The following is a 24,388-nucleotide window of genomic DNA, read 5'->3' on the forward strand; positions in this document are numbered from 1 at the left end:
CCAGTCTCTGACCAAACTGCTGCTGGTCTTGAAAAAGAGATTATTAAGTGCATTGAAGGGAAAAAAATGGATCTTTCGAAATGTCGAGGGCAAGGATATGATGGAGCAGCCAATATGAGCGGAGTCTACTCTGGAGTGCAAGCCAGAATTTGCAGAAGGGAACCAAATGCACAATATGTACATTGTGCAGCACATAATTTAAATCTTGCACTCTTTAATGACTCTTTTATGAATATACCAGAGATGCGAAACTTTTACGATATCCTTGAAAGACTCTACACTTTTTTTGCCAATAGTAGCAAACGTTGGGCAATAGTGTCTGAGTTGGGAAGTTTGTCTGAGACAGCCGGTAATGTTACCTTAAAAAAGCTATGTCCAACACGCTGGGCTTCCAGAAATGAATCACTTATTGCTTTAAAGTTATGATATCTTGATATAATGAAGGCACTCTCTAAAATTATGCTTATTAGTGAAAATAAAGAGGAATCTGATGAAGCCTCAAGTTTATTGAAGCGCTTAGGTAAATTTGAATTTGTTTTACTTGTTGTGCTACAAACAAAGATTCTGGACACTATTGATCCTGTTTCCAAGTGCCTACAGTCTAAAGAAATGAATCTAGAGGCAGCTGCAAAACTCCTTTTGGAATGCTAAAGAATCGCTACAGCTGTTTAGAGCTAATTTTGAGAGAGTCAAAGACCAGGCTACGAAGATTGCTGAAAATTGGGGTGTTGATGCAAAGTTTGGAGAGAAAAGAAACCGCAAAGTGAAAAAACTGTCGGGTGAATTATGTGAGGACGAAAGACTCAGTGATCCAGAGAGAAACTTCAAAGTGAACACATTTTATGGTTGTTTGGATGTAATCCTGACTCAGCTAAACACCCGTTTTTAAAAGTTTGGATGCAACTGTAAAAAAATGTCATGCAATCTTACCAGGCACTCTCAATTCAACAAGTGACAAACAGCTATTTGCAGCTGGAGAACAGTTAGCAAAGTATTTCCCCAAATACTTTTCTGGCTCTCTGCCAGGACAGTTGGTTGCATTTCGAAACTGTCTCAGATCAGAGATCTCCAAACTGTCTTCTGTGGAAGATTTATCCAAGTTGTTGATTGTTGATAATAGTGTTTTGTCATCTAGTTTTCCTGAAGTGTGTACTGCACTTATGTTATTTCTTACCATTCCCGTTACAGTTGCAAGCTCTGAACGTTCCTTTTCTAAGCTTAAGTTAATTAAGAATTATTTAAGAAGCACAATTGGACAAGGAAGGCTTCACAGATTATCACTTATCAGTAGAAAATGAAAGGGCAAGGGGCCTTGACTTAGCAAAGATCATTGATGAATTTGCTGAGCGAAAAGCCAGAAGAGTAAAATTCAGTTAAGCAACAAGTCATAACCAACCAATAATATATTACTGTTCTGAACAAAATGTTATATCTTGTTTTGTTTTATAGTATATTTATTTTATTGTTAAATTTGCTTACACTGACACAGTGCTCACATTTCTCTGTAATAAATAAATATGCTCAAATCTATCGATTTTTTTCAACTTTATTTTTTTGTGGTTGCTTTAGGGGGTGTGGATTGGAGAGTTTGTGTTTTCTTTTGGGGGGGCCCAAAAAAATAATCTTGCACCAGGGCCCTTTGTTCCTTAGGTCCGCCACTGGCCTAGCCCATGAGATCTAAGGCTCGGGCGACTGCTTTGACCCAGGCCACTGAGGCTCAGGTGACTGCTTTGGCCCAGGCTCCAAGCCTTGACAGAAATGGTCTGCAGAAATGAAATCAAAATGACAAGAATTTTGTTCAAAAAAACAATAGAATATTTTTGGATCTGAACCAGGGTATACATATTGACAGGTGTTTAACAACACAACTGAGACCGCAAGTAATGGTATATTAAGAACTGACCGCTTTTGCCCAAAGCATGTATTAAATAGATAACCAGTACCTGAGAGTTAAAAGGAACTGCTCAGTAGGGACCGATTTTGAGATGAGGCAAAAAGTTTGAGAGAAATATTAAATAGGAGGTTATACTAAGAAAAGTACTTAACCTCCCTGGCGGTATTCCCGAGTGTAGCTCGGGGGTTACTTTTCCATACCACAAGCGGTAACCCCGAGCTACACTCGGGAATGCTGCATAGCATTTACTTACCTTGTCCCTCGAGCCGCGCTGAGTTCTGCGGCCGATGCCTGCTTCCGGGTTTCGTCCCTTGCGAGCGTACGCCTTGCAGGGGGGCGGAACCGGCGGCATATTTTTTTTAAAAAACGATAAAGACGAAAACATTTTGGAAAAAAAATAGACCGAAAAATTACATGAAAAAAATAGAAAATCATACCGCCAGGGAGGTTAAAAGGCATATATGATAGCTAAATACAGTAAAAGAGAAGATCTATTAACTGCAAAAAGAGAAAACCAAGAAGACAGAGAGAATAGAATGATGACAACATTTTGTAATTCGTTAAACGATGTAAAAAAAAAAAAAAAAGTTCACGCATTGGAATGCCCTAAAACTGACACGAAATCATCATCTATTGTTGGGGAAAGACTTTTAATACCATGTAGGAAAGCAAATCCTTAAATATATCAGTTAGGAGTCACATTAAGAAGGGTAAGGATCCATGTACTGTGAGAGGCACATATGAATGCCATAAATGTGAATATGGCAGATATATTAAGGAAGAAGAATTGAGACTCCAAATGGGGAAAATGTACAGTATGTTTAGGCAATGAAGCTGATTGTGCATCAATATGACATTTTGATGGGGAATACACAGGTAGTGATTGTTTACATACTGTATGTACCCTAGGGGGAAAAGGGGGAAATTAAATGCATTATTGCTTAGATTGGAAACCAAATGGATTTAAATGTTGAAAGGGAATGCACCACCGGGATTAAAGGAAAACCGACCAGCTTCTTCTCTCCAGTTTGATCAGTGACAGATTTAAAAAGGAAAGAGAGAAGTTGATTGGTTGCCATGCACAGCTGTTAGTTTTGATACATCTCCCACTGTGTTTAGGGGGATTCCTGTGTTGGGTCTGTGAAACATGGCATAGTAAATAATGTGAAATGTTGCTATAGTTGGAGGTTTGGGGTTTGTAATTTGTTATATAGTTTAGATTTCATGTACCTTAACCACTTGAGTACCAGCCTGTGTATACCTCTTCATTGCCAGACCATTTTTTTATTTTTCAGTGCTATGATAGTTTACCAACAATTATTCCATCACCCTCTGTACTCAAAATAATTGTATTTCATTTTTTGATGCAGATAGTTTTTTTTTTTAGGTTATTTTTCTCTCCTTCCTCTGTAGAGTCATCACAGTAATCACGTATTACTGAGCCACTTGGATCGGCTCTATACAGAGTCTCTTTGTACTATGCTGTCAGAGGACAGCTTGGTACACAGAGACTAGTGGGTGCAGTGGTGCCCAGCAGCCAATGGTAAAGAGACATCTATAGACTTCCTTCCAGAAATAAATGTCCACCTGCCTGCCATTTTTCTTTTTTACAATACGACCGTAGGAAGGTGGTTGATATATGTAATATACGATGGGACAGATTTATCACTGAAGATTTTTACTCTAAACAGACGCATAATTAAGAAGTGGTCGGAATCAGGTTTTATTCTGTTGCAGTATGACTTAAGAGCGGACAAAGAATTTGTTTCACTGTTTAGACTGGGAGGGAATATTGTCAGCAAAAAACACAGAACAGGAAATAGGAATGTTTCAAATCAATTGTTTGCAAGCACACTCCAAAATGCCCTTTATTAGGTACACCTCTATAACTGCTCGTTAATACAAATATCTAATCAGCCAATCACACCGCAGTAAAGGTGCCCATACACCTTACGACCATCGCAAGACTTTTGTCTTGCGATGGTCGTAAGCTTATTGAAAGCTCGTACGATCTGCCCATCTTGGACGGCAGATCGTACTTGCGATCATCGAAAGCCCGCCCCGCTCAGGGGCGGGCTTCCGATCACTGCAAAAGGGCAGTGTGCGCGTGCGCACACCGGCCCGTTCGGCAGTTGTCGAACAAGCAGGCCACTAACCCTCTGAGAATCGTACGATTCTCGGCGGGGTTTCAAGGCTGCTTGTTCGACGGAAGACGTGCGACCGTACAGTAGAAACGGTCGCACGCCTTCCATACACTGTACGATTATCGTACAATCGCGGGATTTCCCGCGATTCTCATACGAGAATCGTACAGTGTATGGGCACCATAACTCAATACATTTAGTCATGTAGACAGGGTCAAGATGGTCTTCTGAAGTTCAAACAGCATCAGAATAGGGAAGTAAGGTGATTTCAGTGACTTTGAACATGGCATGATTGTTGGTCCCAGATGGGCTGGTTTGAGTATTTCAGCAACTTCTGATCTACTGGGATTCTCATACACAACCATCTCTAAGGTTTACAGAGAATGGTTTGAAAAAGAGAAAATATCCAGTGAGCGGCATCTCTCTTTGATGCCAGAGGTCAGAGAAGAATGGCCAGCTGATAGAAAGGCAACAGTAAACTCAAATAACCACTAGTTACATCCGAGGTATGCAGAAGAGCATCTCTGAAAACATAACACATTGAACCTTGAAGCAGACGGGCTACAGCCACAGAAGACCACACAGAGTGCCACTTCTGTCAGCAAAAGGGGTCAAAACCCACTACTAGCAAAGTGTACATAATAAAGGGGCCAGTGAGTGTATATTCCTGTGGGCAATAAGTTTAAAAGGCTAAAAGCTAACATCCTATGTTTAAAAAAGCCATAAAAAAGAAGAGGGCATATAAAAAAAATGGAGTTATGCTGTCGTCATTTGAAGGTTACAAAGAATATAACAAAAAAGGTATGTAAAAACGAAATAAAAATCGCAAAGATTCAAAAGGAACGACAGATTGAAAAAGAGAGCGAGACAAACCCCCATAAATATATTAATAGTAAAAAGGTTAGTTCTGAGCATGTATGCCCCTTACAAGATAAATCAGGGTTGGTAACTGGGGACAAAGAGAAGGCAAATCTAATAAACTCCCTCTTTAGCTCTGTGTACACAATGGAACAAGTCCATAATAGGGATAGCAGTGCCACAGTCTCTAATGAACCGCAATGGCTCAAAATTGGTATGGTACAGAAACAGACAAAATGAAGGTGAATAAAGCACATAGACCAGATGGCTTACACTCCATATGTCCTCAAATAATTGCGCTTTATCATTTCAAAACCATTTTATCAGATTTTATTTAAATAACTCGCTTGGTACCATGTATTGGCACAAACTAGCGCCCTCCCATCACCTAAAGCTCAGTATACTGAGACCGCTGCAGCCGGGATGGATCCCGACGTTACTGTCAAGATCCACCCAGCTACGTGATTGACAGCTGGCTCTGCCTATCTAGAGGCAGAGCCAGCTGTACCCGCCACCTCCCCCGTCCGTTCCGCCAGTCAGCACTGGAGGATCGGAGGGGGGAATCCCTGCAGGGAGCCGTAAGTGACTGTCACGACTCTGCAGGGACAGGATCGAGAAGTGAGCGAGTGACAGTATGTGTTCGCTCACTTCCCGATCTATTGAGCCGACGTGTGACAGTTTAATTGTCACACGTCGGCTCGACCTATGAGGCTGAGTGAAAGTGAGTGACTCACCTCATAGTTCTCCTTTAAAAGGGGTCCAGACTCCAGAGATAGAGGCACAATCCTGCCCCTGTACAAAGCATTAGTAAGACCTCATCTAGAGTATGCAGTTCAGTTTTAGGCACAAGTTTACAAAAAGGATGTTGTGGAACTGGAGAGAGTACAGAGAAGGGCAACCAACCTGTTAGGAGGCATGGAGGAGCTCAGATACAAGGAGAGTGCTCCTGTTATAAGGCTATAATTTCAGCTTGAGCTTGAAGCGGTGGCTACTTTACAACACGCACAGGGAACATGGGGAACAAAAGTAACCACCCTCCAGAGGGAAGAACAGTGTCAGCACCAATTCAGAGATGATTTGAGCAATTACAGCCAAGTGATACACAAATAAGATACATTTTTGTTAGTAGTTAAGGTACTTGAATGTATTTTTAAGCTTTATTTCCTGAGTTTAGTAAAACGAATGGAAAAGCGCACTACCTGGAGTACCAACTGTGGGAACGTGGGCACAAGTGATGGCAATAAAATTAGATAATGAAGGGTTAAAAACAGTGTGCAAGCTCTGTAGTAGACAGGGTGAGGGACCCTGTAGGAAACGACATACATAGATATATTTAGAGCGCTACTACTGTATAGAGAGACTTACGTTTAGGGTGTCCCTGTGTCTCAGAGGGAAATCGTCTGTGATCCCCGTGTGTGGCTTGACTTGACCAGGGCACAAGTAGGTACACGATGGGATGGATGGATGAATGAATGCGTGCCTAGATGGTATAGGGCTGGCAGGAACGATCATTTGTTCGAGCTGTGCGGGCTGGGATGGCCCCGACCTGGCCGCAACGGCAGTGCGCGGTGACCGCTAAATGGATGTCAGTAGGTCAGGCTATACGACAGACTGTGCATGAAGACAGAGGGGGCCGCGATGTGTGGGAGTCTGCTGAACCCGCTGAGCGTCATAGAAGGTGCCCAGTGGGTTCAGATAGCGCTACGCGTTTCGAGGTACTTGCCTCTTTGTCAAGCAGAGATAAGGGGTCCTGAGTTTAGTGTCACTTTAAACAATATTTCCTCATCTTAATTAAAGGGAAACTACAGTTTCTAGGATCTATTCTAGGCATAAAAAGTTTTCTTTCTGGTTCTTTCCACTGGTTAGAAATCATGTCATTCAGCAATGTATGTACAGGTAAGGATCTCTTCTTTCACTTCTTATCTTGGACTAAAGTATTGGGTTGAACATCTTTGATCTGTTTGGAATTGAATATGGCCTATTAAAGCTCATTAGTCTCATCTACCAGGAACAGATCCTTGGTTGTGCTAACACCACCCACATCTTCTTTATTCTCAGCAGAGCAAGCTTCTTCATCTGTAAAGGGCCTAGACCAGGGATGGCCAAACTGCGGCCCTCCAGCTGTGGTGGAACTACGTATCCCATAAGGCTTTGCAAGATTCTCACAGCCACATATATGACTCCCGGAGAGAGGCTTCATGGGATTGGTTGTTTCAGCACAGCTGGAGGGCCGGATTTTGGCCATCCCTGGCCTAGACCCTCCTCTCCTTCTTACAGGTTATTCACAAAAGGGTGAAGAGTTTGTAGAAGGCAGGAGAAGGGAACAATCTAGGACAAACATTATCCAATTCAGCTCACTTTCCAGTTCAGCTATGGTGTCCTAGATCAGGGGTAGCCAAACTCCGGCCCTCCAGCTGTGATGAAACTACAAATCCCATGATGCATCTCTCTCTGGGAGTCATATATGTGGCTGTGAGAATCTTGCAATGCCTCATGGGATTTGTAGTTCCACCACAGCTGGAGGGCCGAAGTTTGGCTACCCCTGCCCTAGATTGTTCACTTCTCCTGCCCTCTCCAAACTCTTCACCCTTTAGTAATTAACCCTGTAAATCTCATATTGCCTGCGTCCCCATACTTTCTAGGTCTATCACTGAAAAATCTCTATGCTTACTTTCAGTATCTCTAGAAAAACAGTATTTCAGAGGCGCTGGGAGGCGTTTTCAGTTGTTCTCTATAATGGGCTCAATCTAAGCCTGAAAATTGTTTTACTGCTTTATAGTTAGGCAGCTCAATGATGCTGGGTCTCCACAGGGGGATACTGGAAGCCGGTCAGATATTGAGAAAGAAAAATAGAATGCCAAACTGATCGAATATTAGAGTTCACAAAACGTTAACAATCACCAGCGCGTTTCAGGGGAAGACACAAGCACCTTCCTTGGGGCTCAAAACTGTAGGAATGAAAGTTTGTACTTTGCATGATATAAGGATTACTTGCCCAGATTGAGAAGTTTGCAAACAACGGTGTCCGGACTTTGAAAATCTGAGCAAATAATCCTTAAAGGAAGATACAGCATTTATCACTGCCCCCCTTATCTGATAGAGCTGGTCCCATCACCAGTGCTGTCATGTGATAGAGATAGGAGTGAGTCACAGAAGTACATATTCATTTCTTTGCTCCCATCTGCTGAATGGAGCAGCAGGGCAGCAAAGAAAAAATATGTGCTGCTGCAAAGCAGAGCATTAAAGCACCCCCCAGTTGATTTGCTTTAATTTAGCCACACCCTCTTTTTTCAAATATGGCCTGTTAAAGGTCACACACTGCCCATGCAAAGTTGATAGCCCCTTACAGCCAATCTGGCATCTCCAGGGTTCTTTGTATCTATGTGTGTAGAAATTGACTATATCAGCTCTAAATGCTTCAGACCATCTCCTGCCGAATCTTAATCCTTATTGAACCAGGGGCTGCTCATCACAGAGATCAGGGATTCCCTTCAGCACATGCAAAACATACAAGGCAGAGCGCCACCTCCATGTGTAAAATCATTTATTAATAGGGACGAAGATGATAAAAATTATACTCACAAGTGGATGTGGAAGGACGCTCTTTTTGCACACAATCAGATTGTCACAAAAGATTTTCAAGAGGACTTCACCCTAGTAGCAAGCACAGCAATCGACGTACCTATTAATAAATGATTTTACACATGGAGGCGGTGCTCTGACTTTTGTTTCTTTGTATCTATAATTGGTGTCACAGCCAGCCCTACCCCTCCCTCCTTCTGCATTCACTTAAAGGAGAACTATGGGGTCAGGGCTTTTCCCCATAGTTCTCCGTAGGGCAACGGGAGGACACAAACCTAAGCTCAGTATACCCAGCGGTGTATTTACCTTTGCTGCTGCCCTAGGCAAGGCAGCAACGCGGCCCCCCCCCCGGGACTATGTTTGCCTCGCGGCAGATACGCCCCTGAGTATACCGCGAGCTACATCCCAATGATACCTGCCTGCATCCATCTTGGTGATGGACACCAGTAGAGAGAGGAGGGGAAGTTATGCCGCTGGGTCCCCTCCTCTCTCCTCTCTCAGGCTCTTGGTCCATAACCGAGTGCCTGACTTTTCAGAGGGGGACACAAAAAAATTTGGTTTCACCCGGGTGTGATCTACACCCCTTTTGTGACGCCACTGTTTTCACACAACTTTGACACATTTTTTCCTATGAATCCAATGATACAAAATGTATAACTCTTGTATGAAAACTTTTGGCCCTTTGATGTTCTTTTGATATCTTATGTTATATGTGAACACTCCACCTCCTTCCATTCATGGGGAACATTGTACTGTACTTTGTGGAAGAACAGCACAAGAACATCACAGCTTGAACAATTCGGGATGCATCCTCCAGCCCACATGGTCTGAGTTGTGTATACAACCTGTGAAGCTGTTCACATTGAAAGTCCAGGTCGGTGCCTTGTGTTTTCAACACTGCATGAATGCAGTAGGACAGCCTCAGCAGTTTGAATTATTTAAGGTGTAATAGGAATTGTAGTCCAGAATTGCAACATCACAGGAAATTGAATTCTACTTTCTAGAATTCTACTTGTAATGTCATTTAAAAAACCATGCTTTTGTGCCACGTCTTCACACCCACTATCCAGGCTGGATCAGAAAAGAAAATGCTAATGCAGGCTAGGCAACTTCTGCACTCTGGCTGTTGGTAAACTACAAGTCCCATGAGGCATTGCAAGACTGACAGCCACAGCTATGACACCAAGACCCAGGCCCATGATGAAATTTGTAGTTTCACAACAGCTGGAGTGCTAAAAAAAAAAGGTATTTTGGATCAAATCTTACAGGGCATTCACACAGGGCTATTCCAGCACTACACTTTTATAATTGGATCACTTCTACAATTCCAGCCACTACCCAGTGACATTTCACCTCACTGTACACAGGAACATCCTGCTACTGCGCATCGCTAAACAGACCCTTTCCCTACAGCCACTCGAGCACGTAAGACGTAGATGGGTGTACCAATATGGCCACGCATCAAACAGTCTCTTCATTGGATGAACGCTATTGGCTCTCATATAAAATGGTGTACGATTGGCTGTTGTGGAAGTATATAATGCGGGTCCCGCCCATCCACGGCCTCTTTTGCGTCAGCTCCGACAGGAGACTCTCTATACGGCTTTGTCGATTGTGAGTTTTATGCCGGGTTTTGTGTTTAGCGAAGCTACCGTAATGTATTAATGATAAAGATCCGTTTAGATGGAGGTAGCCTGTCACTTTTAGTGTGTAGCCGTGGATTTTACTTTGTTTTTAAGCACTAGGCCCAGTTACATTCGCTTTACCGTTCTCGGAACATGGTGGGCTAGCAAAATTACAGGATCATGCCAGGCCGGTGTGTTCTGATGGGTGGCTTCAGGGGTTTGCTAGTACGGCGTTGGGGGAAGGCACACTGATACTTCTGGTAATAGAAGATCGTCAGAGCCACGTGTTGTCGGGGCGGGTCACGTGCTTGTGCTTAGAGTGATTGTGACCCTTTTCTGGTGTTTAACAATGTTGTGTGTTTTTCAGATAAGCCAGGCAATTCTAATGTGACCTATTAAGGCAGTTTAGAGTAGGGATGCTTTTGTTACGTTGCAATGGTTATGACAAATTCATAATAAAATACTGCCATTTTGGAGGTAAGGAAACTGGTGGTAAACAATGGCAGTGTCTTCCTGGAGTAACTTGCGCTAGGAGTGAAATCGGCAACCCCAGATTGATTACACCTAACAAACGGCGGCATCCTGAAGCATTTATGCAGCAGCTGTAACCTTGGCACCATTTTAAACAGTCACCGGTGGATTTTCCAAATACAAGTAATCTGGCAGCTGTAGAGCCACCCGATCACTTGTATGGTGCCAGGAAGTGTGTGCCCCCTGCCACCAGCTTTTCCGGGCTCCAACACCCTGTGTGGGCCCAGGACTGGCATAGTTTGTTCACATCGATCAGAGGTCTATCAGCACACTTCCAGCTGCTGATCTTTCCTCAGATCACTGAACCTGGAAGCGACATATATCACTTCTGGTGTCATTTCTTTGGCTGTTGGAGAAGAAGCTCATGACACACAATCATTGCTTCATCCACTTCTTTGGGGTCAATAGGTGACATTAGAGGTTTAACAGAACCCTGATCTTTTCATAGAGTACCAGAAAACAGCCCGCATGTTGGCCCCCTATGCGATAGCAATAACAAATGTTAGCAATAGTTACATATAAAAATATAAACGCGAAATTGTTTTTTGTTTGTTGTTTTTTTTAACCACTTGCTGTCCTGGGCTCTGCTGTCCCCTGTGAGCCTGGGACCAGCACAGCAGCTGCCTGCACAGAGAACGGAGGAGAGATCAGCATTGCCCCACCGCTGATCTCTCCTCTGTTCTCTCTAAAGGCGGAAGCGATGTATATTACCTTTAGCCTTTAGCTGTCATTTCTCTGGCTGAGAGCCCGAGAGGAAGCTGGTAAAGCAGATGTCTGCTTCATCAGCTTGTTTTGAGGTCCTTAGGTGACAAGGGTCTTGGAGACCCCTGATGTCTCCATAAAGAGGACCTGTCACTGTATATCACATAGGGGACTTCTTAGCCCCCTTATGTGATAGCATAAAGAGGACCTGTTTTAATTGTAAAAAAAAATAAAAGAAAGCTCTATCTGTCCCCAAACAATGGTATGAAGTTAATTTCAGTACAGCGCTGCATGACGGAAATGTCAATGTACCACAGTGCTGAATACTGAAAAATGCCGTGGACAGGAAGGGGGTTTTAACACCCCGGTCAGCAAGCGGTTAAAGTCCCCCCCACCCCTGCATACACGCACAAGCAAACGTGCCGTGTGCGAAAACTACAATTGTGCCACACGTTTCATATTGCTGCAATTGGCATGGCAGCAATAATGCTAGGGCCATCGGTTACAGTTGACACTAAACTGGTGAGCGGTAAAAGCTTTTCACCTATGGGAAATTTTGGGTATTGTATTTTTTTGCGATTAAACGGGCATATGCCATTTTAAGGCTCAATGCATTTCTATTTACAGGACGTCACCCCATTTTTTATATTTTACAAAAAAATTGGGTATTTTGTTTCTGCACTAAGTTTCACTGTAGTGTATTTTATCCTGAATATTGATTTGATAAACATTTGCACAATTACCATAAATTGAGACTAGATTTTTATTTGGGAGGGCTTTTAAGCGGTTTTCTAGCCAAAAATTCAGATTTTATTGTAAAAATGAATTGCTCTGGACAGTAAGTAGTCATGATTGAAATGTAGGAACTGCTGACATTTTTAGAGGTTTAAGCTGCAGGGCGGTCATCATTCCCTTCACTGTTTACTGTTTAGCCTTGCACTGTTACAAACCTGTCGGCAGTTTCATATGTATCCTGACTGGTTTGTTTCTTGCAGTTTACCCATCGTAGCTTCAGGGGTGACTAACAATGTCCGGAGGTCTGGATGTCCTGCAAATGAAGGAGGAAGATGTCCTCAAGTTCCTGGCTGCAGGAACACACTTGGGTGGCACTAACCTCGACTTCCAAATGGAGCAATATGTCTACAAACGGAAAAGTGATGGTCAGTCTAATATGTTGTCCATTTACTCAGAGAAAGATGTTTACTTTTGTACAGCACGCTGTTAAAGCTCTGTGGTTAGGTTGAGTTTTCAGCCAATGAACTCTAGAGTGTCGGATGCGTGCGATAGTAACATGACAAGATTTTCGCTAACACCGCCAGAGCTTCCTGCTCAATGATCGGGGTTTGATAGTGATCTATGTCACATTATTTATGTTGTGTTTTCAGCGGACTAGAACTGTAAAAGTGGCAATAAAAGGCAAGCAGAGGGCAAAGGACTTGCCCGTAGTATTACTTCTAGGCTGTGTGTTCTGCACTGTGTAAGGGCAGCATCTTGGTAGATGCAGGGCTTTGCTTCTACATGTCAGAGCTGCCCCTCTGGTGATTTGATGACTGGTGCAGTGACAATTAAGAAATAGCAGATGAGGTGAAGAAAGCATAGAGCCTCATAATAAAGCAGATGACTTTACAGTAAAGAGAACAGTGAGTATGCAATCAGGCATAATGCTCGATCAGCTTCACAGCTATGAGGCGTCATGCATAGTCACTGGTCGGGAAGAGCACTACTTCAGGAGTTGAAGGTAAACTTTCTCAATCTACAGGGCCTCTGCTTTCAAAAATTATACTATGTTTTGGGGTTTTAAGTCCTTTTCTATCCAGAAAATGTAAAAAAATTCCGATAGCAAAGTGGCTTTAAAAGTTTAATGCTCACAAAAACTTTGCTTTTCTCTGCACTGGTAAAGCTTGCGTATATTGTGGGTAGTTGTGCTCTAGGTAAAAGAGAACTATGGGTTAACCTTTTTATCCCATAGTTCTCTTTAGGGTCATATACTAACCACCTCCCGTGACGCAAAGCTCAGTATACAATGAGCTATTGTGAGTTATATACTGAGATCGCCGCAGTGGGGATGGATCCTGACAATACTGTAGAGATCCAGCTAGCTGATTGATGGTGGGCTCTGCCTATCTAGAGGCAGAGCCAGTTGTGCCCTCCCCCGCTCATTCCTCCAGACAGTGCCTGAAGGGGAGGGGGGAATCCTGTGGGTAGCGATGACTGACGGTCGCCACTCTGCAGGGAGATGATCGAGAAGTGAGCGAGAGCGACGGTATGTGTTCGCTCACTTCCCGATCAATAGAGCCGACCTGTGACAAGGAAACTGAAAATCACTCCTCATAGTTCTCCCTTAAATCTCCACATGTCTTTTGGAATTCCTCCAAAATGACCGCACATTTGCTTTAGTTTTAAATTGCAAAATCCTAATGTGTTCTATTTGATATCTACCCAAGATATGAGTTAACATGTGGCCTTTAAACATGTTCTCACAGGTTGGCGTTTGTAGCTGTTTTATAAGTACTTTTAACATTCTTTTTCAGGTATTTACATTATAAATCTGAAACGGACATGGGAGAAGCTTCTGCTTGCTGCACGTGCCATTGTAGCCATTGAAAACCCAGCTGATGTCTGTGTGATTTCCTCCAGAAATACTGGCCAGGTACACTGTCATTTGCTGCTGTGCAATGTATATTGGCCCCTAACATAAAGGCTTTAAAAAAAAAAGTGGGAGACTTTCATGCCCATCTTTTCGTGGTGTCCAATCTGTTCCAAACATTTTGTGACCTATTTCAGGAGTAATGTAAGAATCTTTTTGCAGAACGGAGTAGATGCTTGATACGTGGGAAGCACAGTGGCGTAGTGGTTAGCGCTTCTGCCCTGCAGCACTGGTGGTCCCCGGTTCAAATCCCGGCCAGGTCACTATCTGCAAGGAGTTTGCATGTTCTCCCTGTGCTTGCATGGTTTCCTCCTCCCACACTGCAAAGACATGCTGGTAGGACAAAGACTATGTATGCATGTGAGATGGGGACCTTAGATTGTAAGCTCCTTGATGTGAATGTGCAATGTGAATGTGCAACTATGTAAAGTGCTGCGTACATTGTTGTTGCTATATAAATTCCTATAATAATATACAGTTATTAGATTTAGTAATGAAACTATAGCTGTTGCTAAAACAATTTCTTACCTGCCAATATGTCTACAAAAGGAAAAGTGATGGTCAGTCTAATATGTTGTCCATTTACTCAGAGAAAGATGTTTACTTTTGTACAGCACGCTGTTAAAGCTCTGTGGTTAGGTTGAGTTTTCAGCCAATGAACTCTAGAGTGTCGGATGCGTGCGATAGTAACATGACAAGATTTTCGCTAACACCGCCAGAGCTTCCTGCTCAATGATCGGGGTTTGATAGTGATCTATGTCACATTATTTATGTTGTGTTTTCAGCGGACTAGAACTGTAAAAGTGGCAATAAAAGGCAAGCAGAGGGCAAAGGACTTGCCCGTAGTATTACTTCTAGGCTGTGTGTTCTGCACTGTGTAAGGGCAGCATCTTGGTAGATGCAGGGCTTTGCTTCTACATGTCAGAGCTGCCCCTCTGGTGAAAGGCTTTAAAAAAAAAAAAGTGGGAGACTTTCATGCCCATCTTCATGGTGTCAAATCTGTTCCAAACATTTTGTGACCTATTTCAGGAGTAATTTTAGGAACCTTTTTGCAGAACGGAGTAGATGCTTGATACGTGGGCAGCACAGTGGCTTAGTGGTTAGCGTTTCTGACCTGCAGCACTGGGGGTCCCCGGTTCAAATCCCAGCCAGGTCACTATATTTTATTTTGTGATGTAAAAGTTTTATATTCTTATTGATTCTTCTCTCTACTTGTACTTCTCCCTCTCCTTCTTGCAGTCGTGTAAGCATTTCACTGCATATCATACTTGTACGATTATGTATGTGACAAATAAAGAAATCTATCTGCAAGGGGTTTGCATGTTCTCCCTGTGCTTGCATGGGTTTCCCCCGGGTACTCCGGTTTCCTCCCACATTGCAAAGACATGCTGGTAGGTTAATTGGCTCTATGTGGCCCCCCTATCTATGCATGTGAGATAGGGACCTTAGATTGTAAGCTCCTTGATGGTAGGGACTGATGTAAAGTGCTGCGTACATTGTTGGCGCTATATAAATACCAATAATAATATACAGTTATTAGATTTAGTAATGAAACTATATAGCTGTTACTACAATTTCTTACCTGACAGGAGACAAAATATGGACCTTTTATGTGAAACTATACTTAATTGCCGTTGACATTAGAAATGTTTGCCATTGCTGAATCCTTTCTGTAAATGCTAGGTGATGCATCATGCTGACCTACCTTTAGTACTGAGCTTGTATACATAAGTATACAAGCTTTTCCTGATCTGTATACTTATGTGGGTCAGTGACTTGTATGAAAGCCACGCAGTCAGCATGATAGCCAGGCAACTAGCATTTCCCCACAGGGTGTGTTATGCTTTCACATTCAGCATTAATGGACACAGCCCATTAAAGCATCAACATGCATAAGGTTTCACCTTGACTTAATTTCTTTCAGAGGGCTGTCCTGAAATTCGCTTCTGGCTGTGGGGCCACCCCAATTGCTGGTCGCTTCACACCTGGTACTTTCACCAATCAGATTCAAGCTGCTTTCCGTGAGCCACGCCTGTTAGTTGTGACTGACCCACGAGCTGATCATCAACCACTTACAGAGGCATCATATGTCAATATTCCTACTATTGCTCTCTGCAATACAGATTCACCCCTACGTTATGTGGATATTGCCATCCCCTGTAACAACAAGGTAAGAAAACAAATGACCTTAAGGGCTCGTTCACACAATGTCCGGACCAGAAGAATGTTTCCGACCTGAAATGCATCCCATATGTATTCCTTTGGTATTTCTGGGCTCTGCTCACACCAGTGCAGTTTGTTCCAGTGCGGACTGGGACCCACCAATACGCATGTAAACTTATCAACACATGCAAATGCACTAGACTGCACCTGGAAGCCTGTTTTGAACTAAATGCACTGAAAAATGTCAAACGCACTGCACTGCATTTGCAGATCTGGTCATTGTGTGAACAAGCCCTAAAATGACAGCATGCAAATGTGTATTTCTGTTCTGCACACTGTTAGAGCTTGGAGATGAGGTCAGTACTGGCCCATGAACTCTTGAGTGTAGGAAGTGTGCTATATAAACATGGCAGGTTTCATACCAGTAGTAGCATTTTTTTGCTCTGACTGGAATTTGAAGACAATTGTCCCCTTGCCACACGTTTCTGTTTATGGGATGTTCATTTTAAATGTAAGCTGTAAAATCACTTGCTTTGTATCAAAAGGAAAGTTGTTGTTTTTTTTTTTTGTTCTTTCCATGCGGTTGTTTTTTGGTTGTGTTCTTCTGTTGGTAATGGTCCCCTAATTTAAATATAGCAATTGTCCATGCTCCCGCTATACAGGTAATGTGTGGGTCACATCTACAGTTAAAGGAGAACTATGAGGTGAGTGCTTTTCACTCACCTCATAGTTCTAGCCGACTTGTGACAATGAGACTGCCACCGGTCGGCTCAGTAGATCGGGAGGTGAGCGAACACATACCAGGTTCACTCACCTCTCGATCCTGTCACGGCTCTCTGCCGTGACAGGGGGAGGGCTGGATTCCCCACTCCGATCTGCCAGCGCTGACGGACGGGGGAGGGGGTGGGTACAGCTGGCTCTGCAATTTATTCCGTCATTCAGCACTGTACTGAAATTAATTTTGTACACTTTTTTGGGGACAGATAGAGCTTTCTTTTGGTGGTATTTATTCACCACTGGGGTTTTTTATTTTTTACTATATTGAGGAAAAATTACCAAAATGTAAAAAAAACAGTTTCCCCTATATTAAATGATAAAACATTTATTACCCAATATAAAAGACGGGGTCACGTCGGGTAAAAAGACACCAAACATGTCAAGCCTTAAAATTGCGTGCGTGCGCGAAACCTCAAACGATAATACCCAAAATTGGCCATAGGCGACGCTTTAAAAGCTGTTACCGCTCATCAGTTTAGTGTTATCAGTGATTGATGGCCCTAAAATGATTGCTCTATATTTTGCACTTATTGTTGTTGCTATTATATAGGGGGATAACCATCCCCCTATATAATAGCAAAGGTACACTGACAGGTCCTCTTTATGGAGACATTAGGGGTCTCTAGGACCCCTAATGTCACCTGTGGACCCCAAAAGAAGCTGATGAAGCAGAGATCTGCTTCATGACTGACAGGTGAATGCGGAAGTGATGGAATACACATCACTTCTTCAGTCACAGCCCGGAGGGAGTTCAGCAAGGAGCCGGTCCCGGGCCGCAGATGGGGCAGCGGATCCGGGGATTGAATAGGGGGTGCGCCAGAGCAGAAAAAAAATGCCGTCTGGCGACGGCAACCCGCCAATGCTGCAGTGCCGTCCGTCCGTTTTTTTACAACGGGCGGACGGCAAGTGGTTAAAGATGACTGATGCTGTACTACCCCCTGTTTTAAGAGCACAGCACACATGGTTTTTCTTTCAAGTATGTTGTCTCTTGATTAAAACCTTGGAGCTGTGTGGAGGGAGGGGTAAGAGCAGGCTCAGTGGCTTGTAAACTTCAGCTTAAGCTATTGAGCCTTGTATACATTCTTTTACAGCTGGAGGAAAGGGGAAATGTGAAAAGTTTACCTTGTGCTCTCTTCATAATAAAAACTAAGCACTGGTAATGTACAGTATTACCTTACAACATAATAAAGGGAATATAAGACAATTCTGTGTATTTGGCATGTTGCTCTGTTGTCAAAGTCTAAGATGTGTTTATTTTTAGAACCTTAGATCTGTTAAAACAATAAGTATTTCTTCATGAATGTGGCTATTTAATCTGCTTTACCAGGGTGCCCATTCTGTTGGTCTTATGTGGTGGATGCTAGCACGTGAAGTTTTGCGCATGAGAGGAACGATTTCCCGTGAACATCCATGGGAAGTCATGCCTGATCTCTATTTCTACAGGGATCCTGAGGAGGTATGTACATATAATGCTGCTTGTAAAGCTGAAAATGCTCTACACCAAAGTAGTGTATTACTTTGTTGCTGCTACAGGAGTAACTGTGAAAAGCGTAGAGAAAATGAACTATGGCCCAACCTTTTTTTGCCATAGTTCTCTTTATGGTCACAGGAGGACATTTACTAATATCCTCCTGTGACCTAAAACTCAGCTTATAGCGGGCTATTTCCTGCTGTATGCTGACGGCGCAGAGTTGAGATGTGGCTGGCAAAGATCCCGACAATATTGTCGGTCCACCCTGCTACCTGATTGACAGCTGGATCTGCCTCTGTAGAAGCTGTGCCCACCCCTGACCATCCCTCATCAGTGCTGGAGGGGGGGTCCCTTCAGGGATCGGTGAATGACTCATCGCTCTCTGCTGGGAGATCGGGAACGGAGTGATCAGCGGTATGTGATTGCTCAGTTCTTGATCAATAGAGCCGACTTGACAGCTGCAGTGTCGCACGTTGAATTTAATTATGGGGTTAAGTGTATTTCACTCTCCCCATAATTCTCCTTTAGGTCTAGTTCACACTGAGCGTTTAGTGGTGCGCTTTTTTTTTTTTTCTGCCATAAAAAAGCTTAAATGTGCCCAAAATAAATTCCATTTATTTCTATGACCCTGTTCACATCTGAATAAGCAAAACGCCTGTTGCTGAAAAAAGTGGTGGGGGGGTTGGGCATTCTACAGCTTGTTTTGGCCCTGTTGACCTAATAGGAAATGCTTGAAACTGACTTACAGGCTCTGCTTATTGGTGTGGGTTATCCAAAAGGCATTTGGCTGTAGGGCCTGTTTCCTAGTAGTTTATCCATTTCATTTCTAAACTTTCTTTTTTTTCCTTTTCTTTGTTCCCTCAGATTGAGAAGGAAGAACAGGCTGCTGCAGAGAAGGCTACCACTAAGGAGGAATATCAGGGTGAATGGTCTGCAAATGTTCCAGAGTTTAATCAGCCTGAAGTACATGACTGGTCAGAAGGAGTACCAGTCCCATCTGTGCCCATTCAGCAATTTCCTGCAGGTACATAGGTCATATCTATGATTTTTAATTTCAATTGTTTTAAAAATGTAACTTTTTGAATAAAACAAAATTTCTTTCTTTCAGAGCGTCCCGATGTCCCGACGACAGCAGCAGCAGCAGCTGCAGCAGCTCCCAAACCTGCAGGTAATGTATTTTGTCTAGCTTGCTTTTGGTTTTAGGGCCTGTTCACATGATATCAGGTCTTGATCAGGTGCGGATCTGCAGACGCGGTGCTACTGATGCAGTGTGTTTTTTATGCGCTCCAGTTCCACTTCCTGGAGTGGGGCTGTCAGTATGTTAGCTGCAGTGCGTTTTTGTGCAAAATGTGACCTGTAGTATTTTTTGTCGTAACCTGAACGGGACTGCGCACGTGAGAACTGTAGCCCATAAAACACATTGGGATGCATTCTTAGTGCAGGAGCGTACGGATCAGGTCAGCAGATCCATAGAAAACGGACGTAGTGTGAACAGGCCCTCAGGGTTGGGCTGGAATTCCGTGGTTAAGATTTGCTGTATCATACTGTTTGTCATCTTGTCTTTGCATTCTTTGATGGTAATGTTTAAGGGCCTGTTCACATGAGTTTCAGGTCCTGATCAGACGTAGTGCTATGTGTTTTTGATGCGTTCCAGTAAGTTGTTTTTTTTTGTTTTGTTGCTGGAGTGGGGCTATCAGTATGTTAGCTGCAGTGCGTTTTGCGTTTCCTGACTGTACAAAATGTGACATGCAGTATTTTACTATCGTAACCTGAACGGACTGCGCACGTGAGAACTGTAGCCCATAAAACACATAGGGATACATTGGGATGCATTCTTAGTGCAGGAGCGTACGGATCAGGTCAGCACAGAAAACGGACGTTGTGTGAACAGGCCCTAAACCCCAAGTTCAACCATAAGTTTTGGATAATAGGAAGGCTTAAGAATTTGTCAAATTTGTTGAGCTTACTGGAGGTAACATTTTATGTCCCTGTGGCACCAGTGTAAGAATATACTGGAACGGGTATAGAAGACCTACAGCAATGAAATCAATCACCAACTGTTTTTGCAGCAAATTCAGGCAATAGGCAGAAGGCTCCAGGGAAGGACCACGGCTGTCACCTCTACTACTGTATTGCGGTCTGATGTACAATGCAAGGGGTGTGTTGGGCCAATGTGTAGAGACCAATACTCCTCGCAGTATTGTAGCGTTTTGCGTTTCCTGACTGTACAAAATGTGACATGCAGTATTTTACTATCGTAACCTGAACGGACTGCGCACGTGAGAACTGTAGCCCATAAAACACATAGGGATACATTGGGATGCATTCTTAGTGCAGGAGCGTACGGATCAGGTCAGCACAGAAAACGGACGTTGTGTGAACAGGCCCTAAACCCCAAGTTCAACCATAAGTTTTGGATAATAGGAAGGCTTAAGAATTTGTCAAATTTGTTGAGCTTACTGGAGGTAACATTTTATGTCCCTGTGGCACCAGTGTAAGAATATACTGGAACGGGTATAGAAGACCTACAGCAATGAAATCAATCACCAACTGTTTTTGCAGCAAATTCAGGCAATAGGCAGAAGGCTCCAGGGAAGGACCACGGCTGTCACCTCTACTACTGTATTGCGGTCTGATGTACAATGCAAGGGGTGTGTTGGGCCAATGTGTAGAGACCAATACTCCTCGCAGTATTGTCTGCAACTTGCTTCTGTGGAGCTTTAAAATGCCTGCAAGCAGTATGATTCTTAGAGATTGCTGCTCACCAGTAAATGGTTCTTAGGTTCAGTCTTACTTGGTAAAAGGAGCCCTAGATGTGGAATGCACTTGAAAATCAGAATTGTAAGATTAGACATTTTAATCTTGGTAACATGACCAAAACAAAAAGAATTGGCCTTGAACAGAGTTTGCACTGCCTCTGGGGTGTCTCCTGTGACATGCTGTGATCTTCCCTCCCAGCCTAACTGTTTAATGCCTATTAAGTTTTGCTGAAGTAGTTGCAGCTGTGGTTACTGTGACAACTGCAGGTTTTTTAAATGTCCTGCTAGAACAGTCTAGATTTTGCAATGCAAGAGTCGTAGAATGATGCAAATAATTGTACAGCTAACTAGTAACTATGCCAAAAGTAAATTGTATTGGTTGGACTAGTCATTGTGCTGATTATTTTTTATTTCTCCCCCCCTTTAGCCGAAGATTGGAGCTCCCAGCCCGCTAGCACAGATGACTGGTCTGCTGCCCCAACTGCTCAGGCATCCGAGTGGGTGGGAACAACTACTGAATGGTCTTAAAACATTCTGGTGGTGTCTGTGTTGAAACATCATGGTGGACTTTGAAATAAACATGTTTTTGGATATCGTCACTTGTGTCTTAATAACAAGTGTGGGGCTATTACAACTATAAATAGTAATGAATAGGGGGTGGGGGAGAACTTGCTTGTAATATACACACATTGCTTGTCAAAACACAGAGGTGGCCATTTCCATGTGGATATGAAGAAAGCTAACAGAAAATGTTCATATACCAGCAACTGCACATGCCTACTTCATGTACAAAGCTGGTATGTTGTGGGTTTTTTTTTTAATTAAAACCTCAGCAAAGGTGGAAATAGGCTTTAAAGCATCTTTGTACTGGGGGGAAGCAAAGGATATGTAGGCACCATCTTTACCTTCTCTTGCCACCATGTCAGTACACTTTGCGCTCAAGCTTTGGCAGACTACACATTTTTTCTCATAGGCTTTTACAGGTTAGGTAAACCAGGTGATTATTGTGTTAGTACACACACCTGCTCAGTCTCTTAATGACACTAATCTGCATGCAATCATATTGGCCTTGTTCTGTCAGTCAACCATCTCATTCATAGGCACTGATGATGCAGTACAACTGCATGCCAGCCCTGATATGTGCATTCTTTAGAACAAGCAAAAACGGCTTATTAATCATAAGGGATTCTAGTATAACGCCCACAGTATACCATAAAGCTAGCATATTTGAAGTCTAACATCTCTATGTGCAATTATGCTTTTGCAGAAAGCTTTACAATTGTGCACTGCACGGGATAGGAGTTATTACACTTTCAGACCTTCAGAGATGGGAATATACACATTTGTCCCAGGTTATGGGTGTGAATTTTACAGTCTGGTACAGTTGCATTCATGAGTGTATACAGGCCACGGCACTTGTTAAGATCATGTGATATTTTTTTTTTTATAAATACATTTGGGGGAATTTATCAAAACTGGAGCAAATGAATCTGGAGCAGTTGCCCATGGCAACCAATCAGCATCTCTTCAGTTTGCTCAGGTAAGTTTTGAAAATGAGACAGAAGCTGATTGGCTGCAGTCCAAATCTCCTGTTTTGATAAATTCTGTCTATTTTGGTTATTAACACACACTTGGATACATATAAGCAGCAAGAATTGAAAGTCCAGTCACATAAATTAACATGCATAAAGTAAGTATATCTGGGACAAGGAAAGAACAAGAGAGTAAGGATTTTGAACCGTGATTCTTGGTATTTGGTACGTAGCAAGGTTTTCTGTGAGTAGGACAAGATCCTGGTATGTTGGTTCAGGAGAGATCCAAGTCCTGCTCCTATTTTTCAATGTAGAAAGGGGTATAATGACTGGGGTGATGAGCATGGAATACATCAAGGCAACAGAATGTTTAGGGGGCTTTGTTTTGAGTGCATTCATATTCTAAGGCAGTCAATGTGTGGGAAAAGTCCCCCCTTCAGGCAGTAGAGAATGGAAATAGATTGAACCTGCCTCCAAAAGCCTAAGCGTTCTAGTTGGTGGTCAGAGGCCAACTGGATCTGCGATGGCCACCCAACTTCTAGGCAAAAATGTTGGGCTCCAAGTGTTGCAACATATCAAATGTAGGAAATGGAGTCTACACGTGCTGGAGGAAATGCAGGATTCCTGATAATGGGAAACAAGGGGGCCAAGGAGATTTGGGCTAATGGGAAGACGTTTTAGCGTAATTCCAAGGTGGTGCCAATATGAGAGTGAGTCTTGACTGCCTGAAAAAAATTTCTGGAACACAACTAAGAAAAGGAGGGGAGAGGATTTGAGGTGGCCACCTGTACCACACCTACCCACTGCTTATGGTGTCACTCTGATGCCAGTCTAACATCTTGCCAGGAGACTTGCAGAATGATAATGAGAAACGTCTGGAAGTGCCAATCCCCCCAAAGTCTTGGGCAGACGTAGCACCTCAAACTTAAGTCCAGGCAGTTTATAACCCATAAAAAGTTGGTGAAGGTTGTGTTGATTGACTTCAAAAAGGAAGCTGGGATATGGACAGGGCGCACCTACAGGACACAGCATCACGTTCATTTTAATAATACTACACCTCCCAAACCAGGAGAAAGCCACTGCCAGCGTGTGAGATCTTGCTTAATCCTGCTGGGGAGAGGGGAAAATTAAGAGCAAAAACGTGTATGCTATGTGGAATATGTATGCTCAGATACTGGATAAGGAGCGGTCGACCATTTAAAGGGTAAGTTCTGTTTCAGCAACTGAACCGATCTAGACAGTAAGGGAATTTGGAGGGCCTCCGATATGGAATATTTATCTTCAAATTAGAAAGGGAACCATAAAGGCTAAACTCCGACATAAGGTTGGGAAGGAAGACCACGGGGTTGGCAAAAAAAAAGATTGTCTTCTGTGATTGAGGTAGACCAATATCAAGACCAGTAATATCAGGGCGAGCCCTAATTCTGTGCAAGAAAGGTTCTAAGGTGAGAATGAAGAGCTGCGGAGAGAGTGGGCACCCCTGTTAAGTACCATGGTAAAGGAGGCAGAAAAAGTACCGTTGACCTGCATGGTTGCTAAGGAATAAATCCCTTTAACCTAGGACATCACCTCACCCAGACCCACATGCCTCAAAGTTAGTTCCACAAAGTCCCAGCTCAATCAGATGCTTTTTCAGTGCCTGTGGAAAGTAACATATGAGGGAGTGATCTATTGTGGGCCATATGGATAACATTTAGCACCCT

General features: G+C 43.1%; 1 protein-coding gene across 1 annotated transcript; it reads left to right on the forward strand.

The window, feature by feature from the left end:
• Nucleotides 1-10,006: 10,006 nt before the first annotated feature.
• RPSA (ribosomal protein SA) lies at nt 10,007-21,748 on the forward strand. Its single transcript, XM_018564727.1, has 8 exons — nt 10,007-10,092; nt 12,332-12,496; nt 13,868-13,986; nt 15,908-16,153; nt 18,251-18,379; nt 19,259-19,418; nt 19,503-19,562; nt 21,581-21,748. Exons 2-8 carry the CDS (start codon nt 12,364-12,366, stop codon nt 21,679-21,681), a joined length of 948 nt encoding a protein of 315 aa, XP_018420229.1. The 5' UTR covers nt 10,007-10,092; nt 12,332-12,363; the 3' UTR covers nt 21,682-21,748.
• The last annotated feature ends 2,640 nt before the right edge of the window (nt 21,749-24,388 follow it).

This window comes from Nanorana parkeri, unplaced genomic scaffold (assembly GCF_000935625.1).
Source record: "Nanorana parkeri isolate BGI_ZX_2015 unplaced genomic scaffold, ASM93562v1 scaffold774, whole genome shotgun sequence".
Lineage (NCBI taxonomy): Eukaryota > Metazoa > Chordata > Amphibia > Anura > Dicroglossidae > Nanorana > Nanorana parkeri.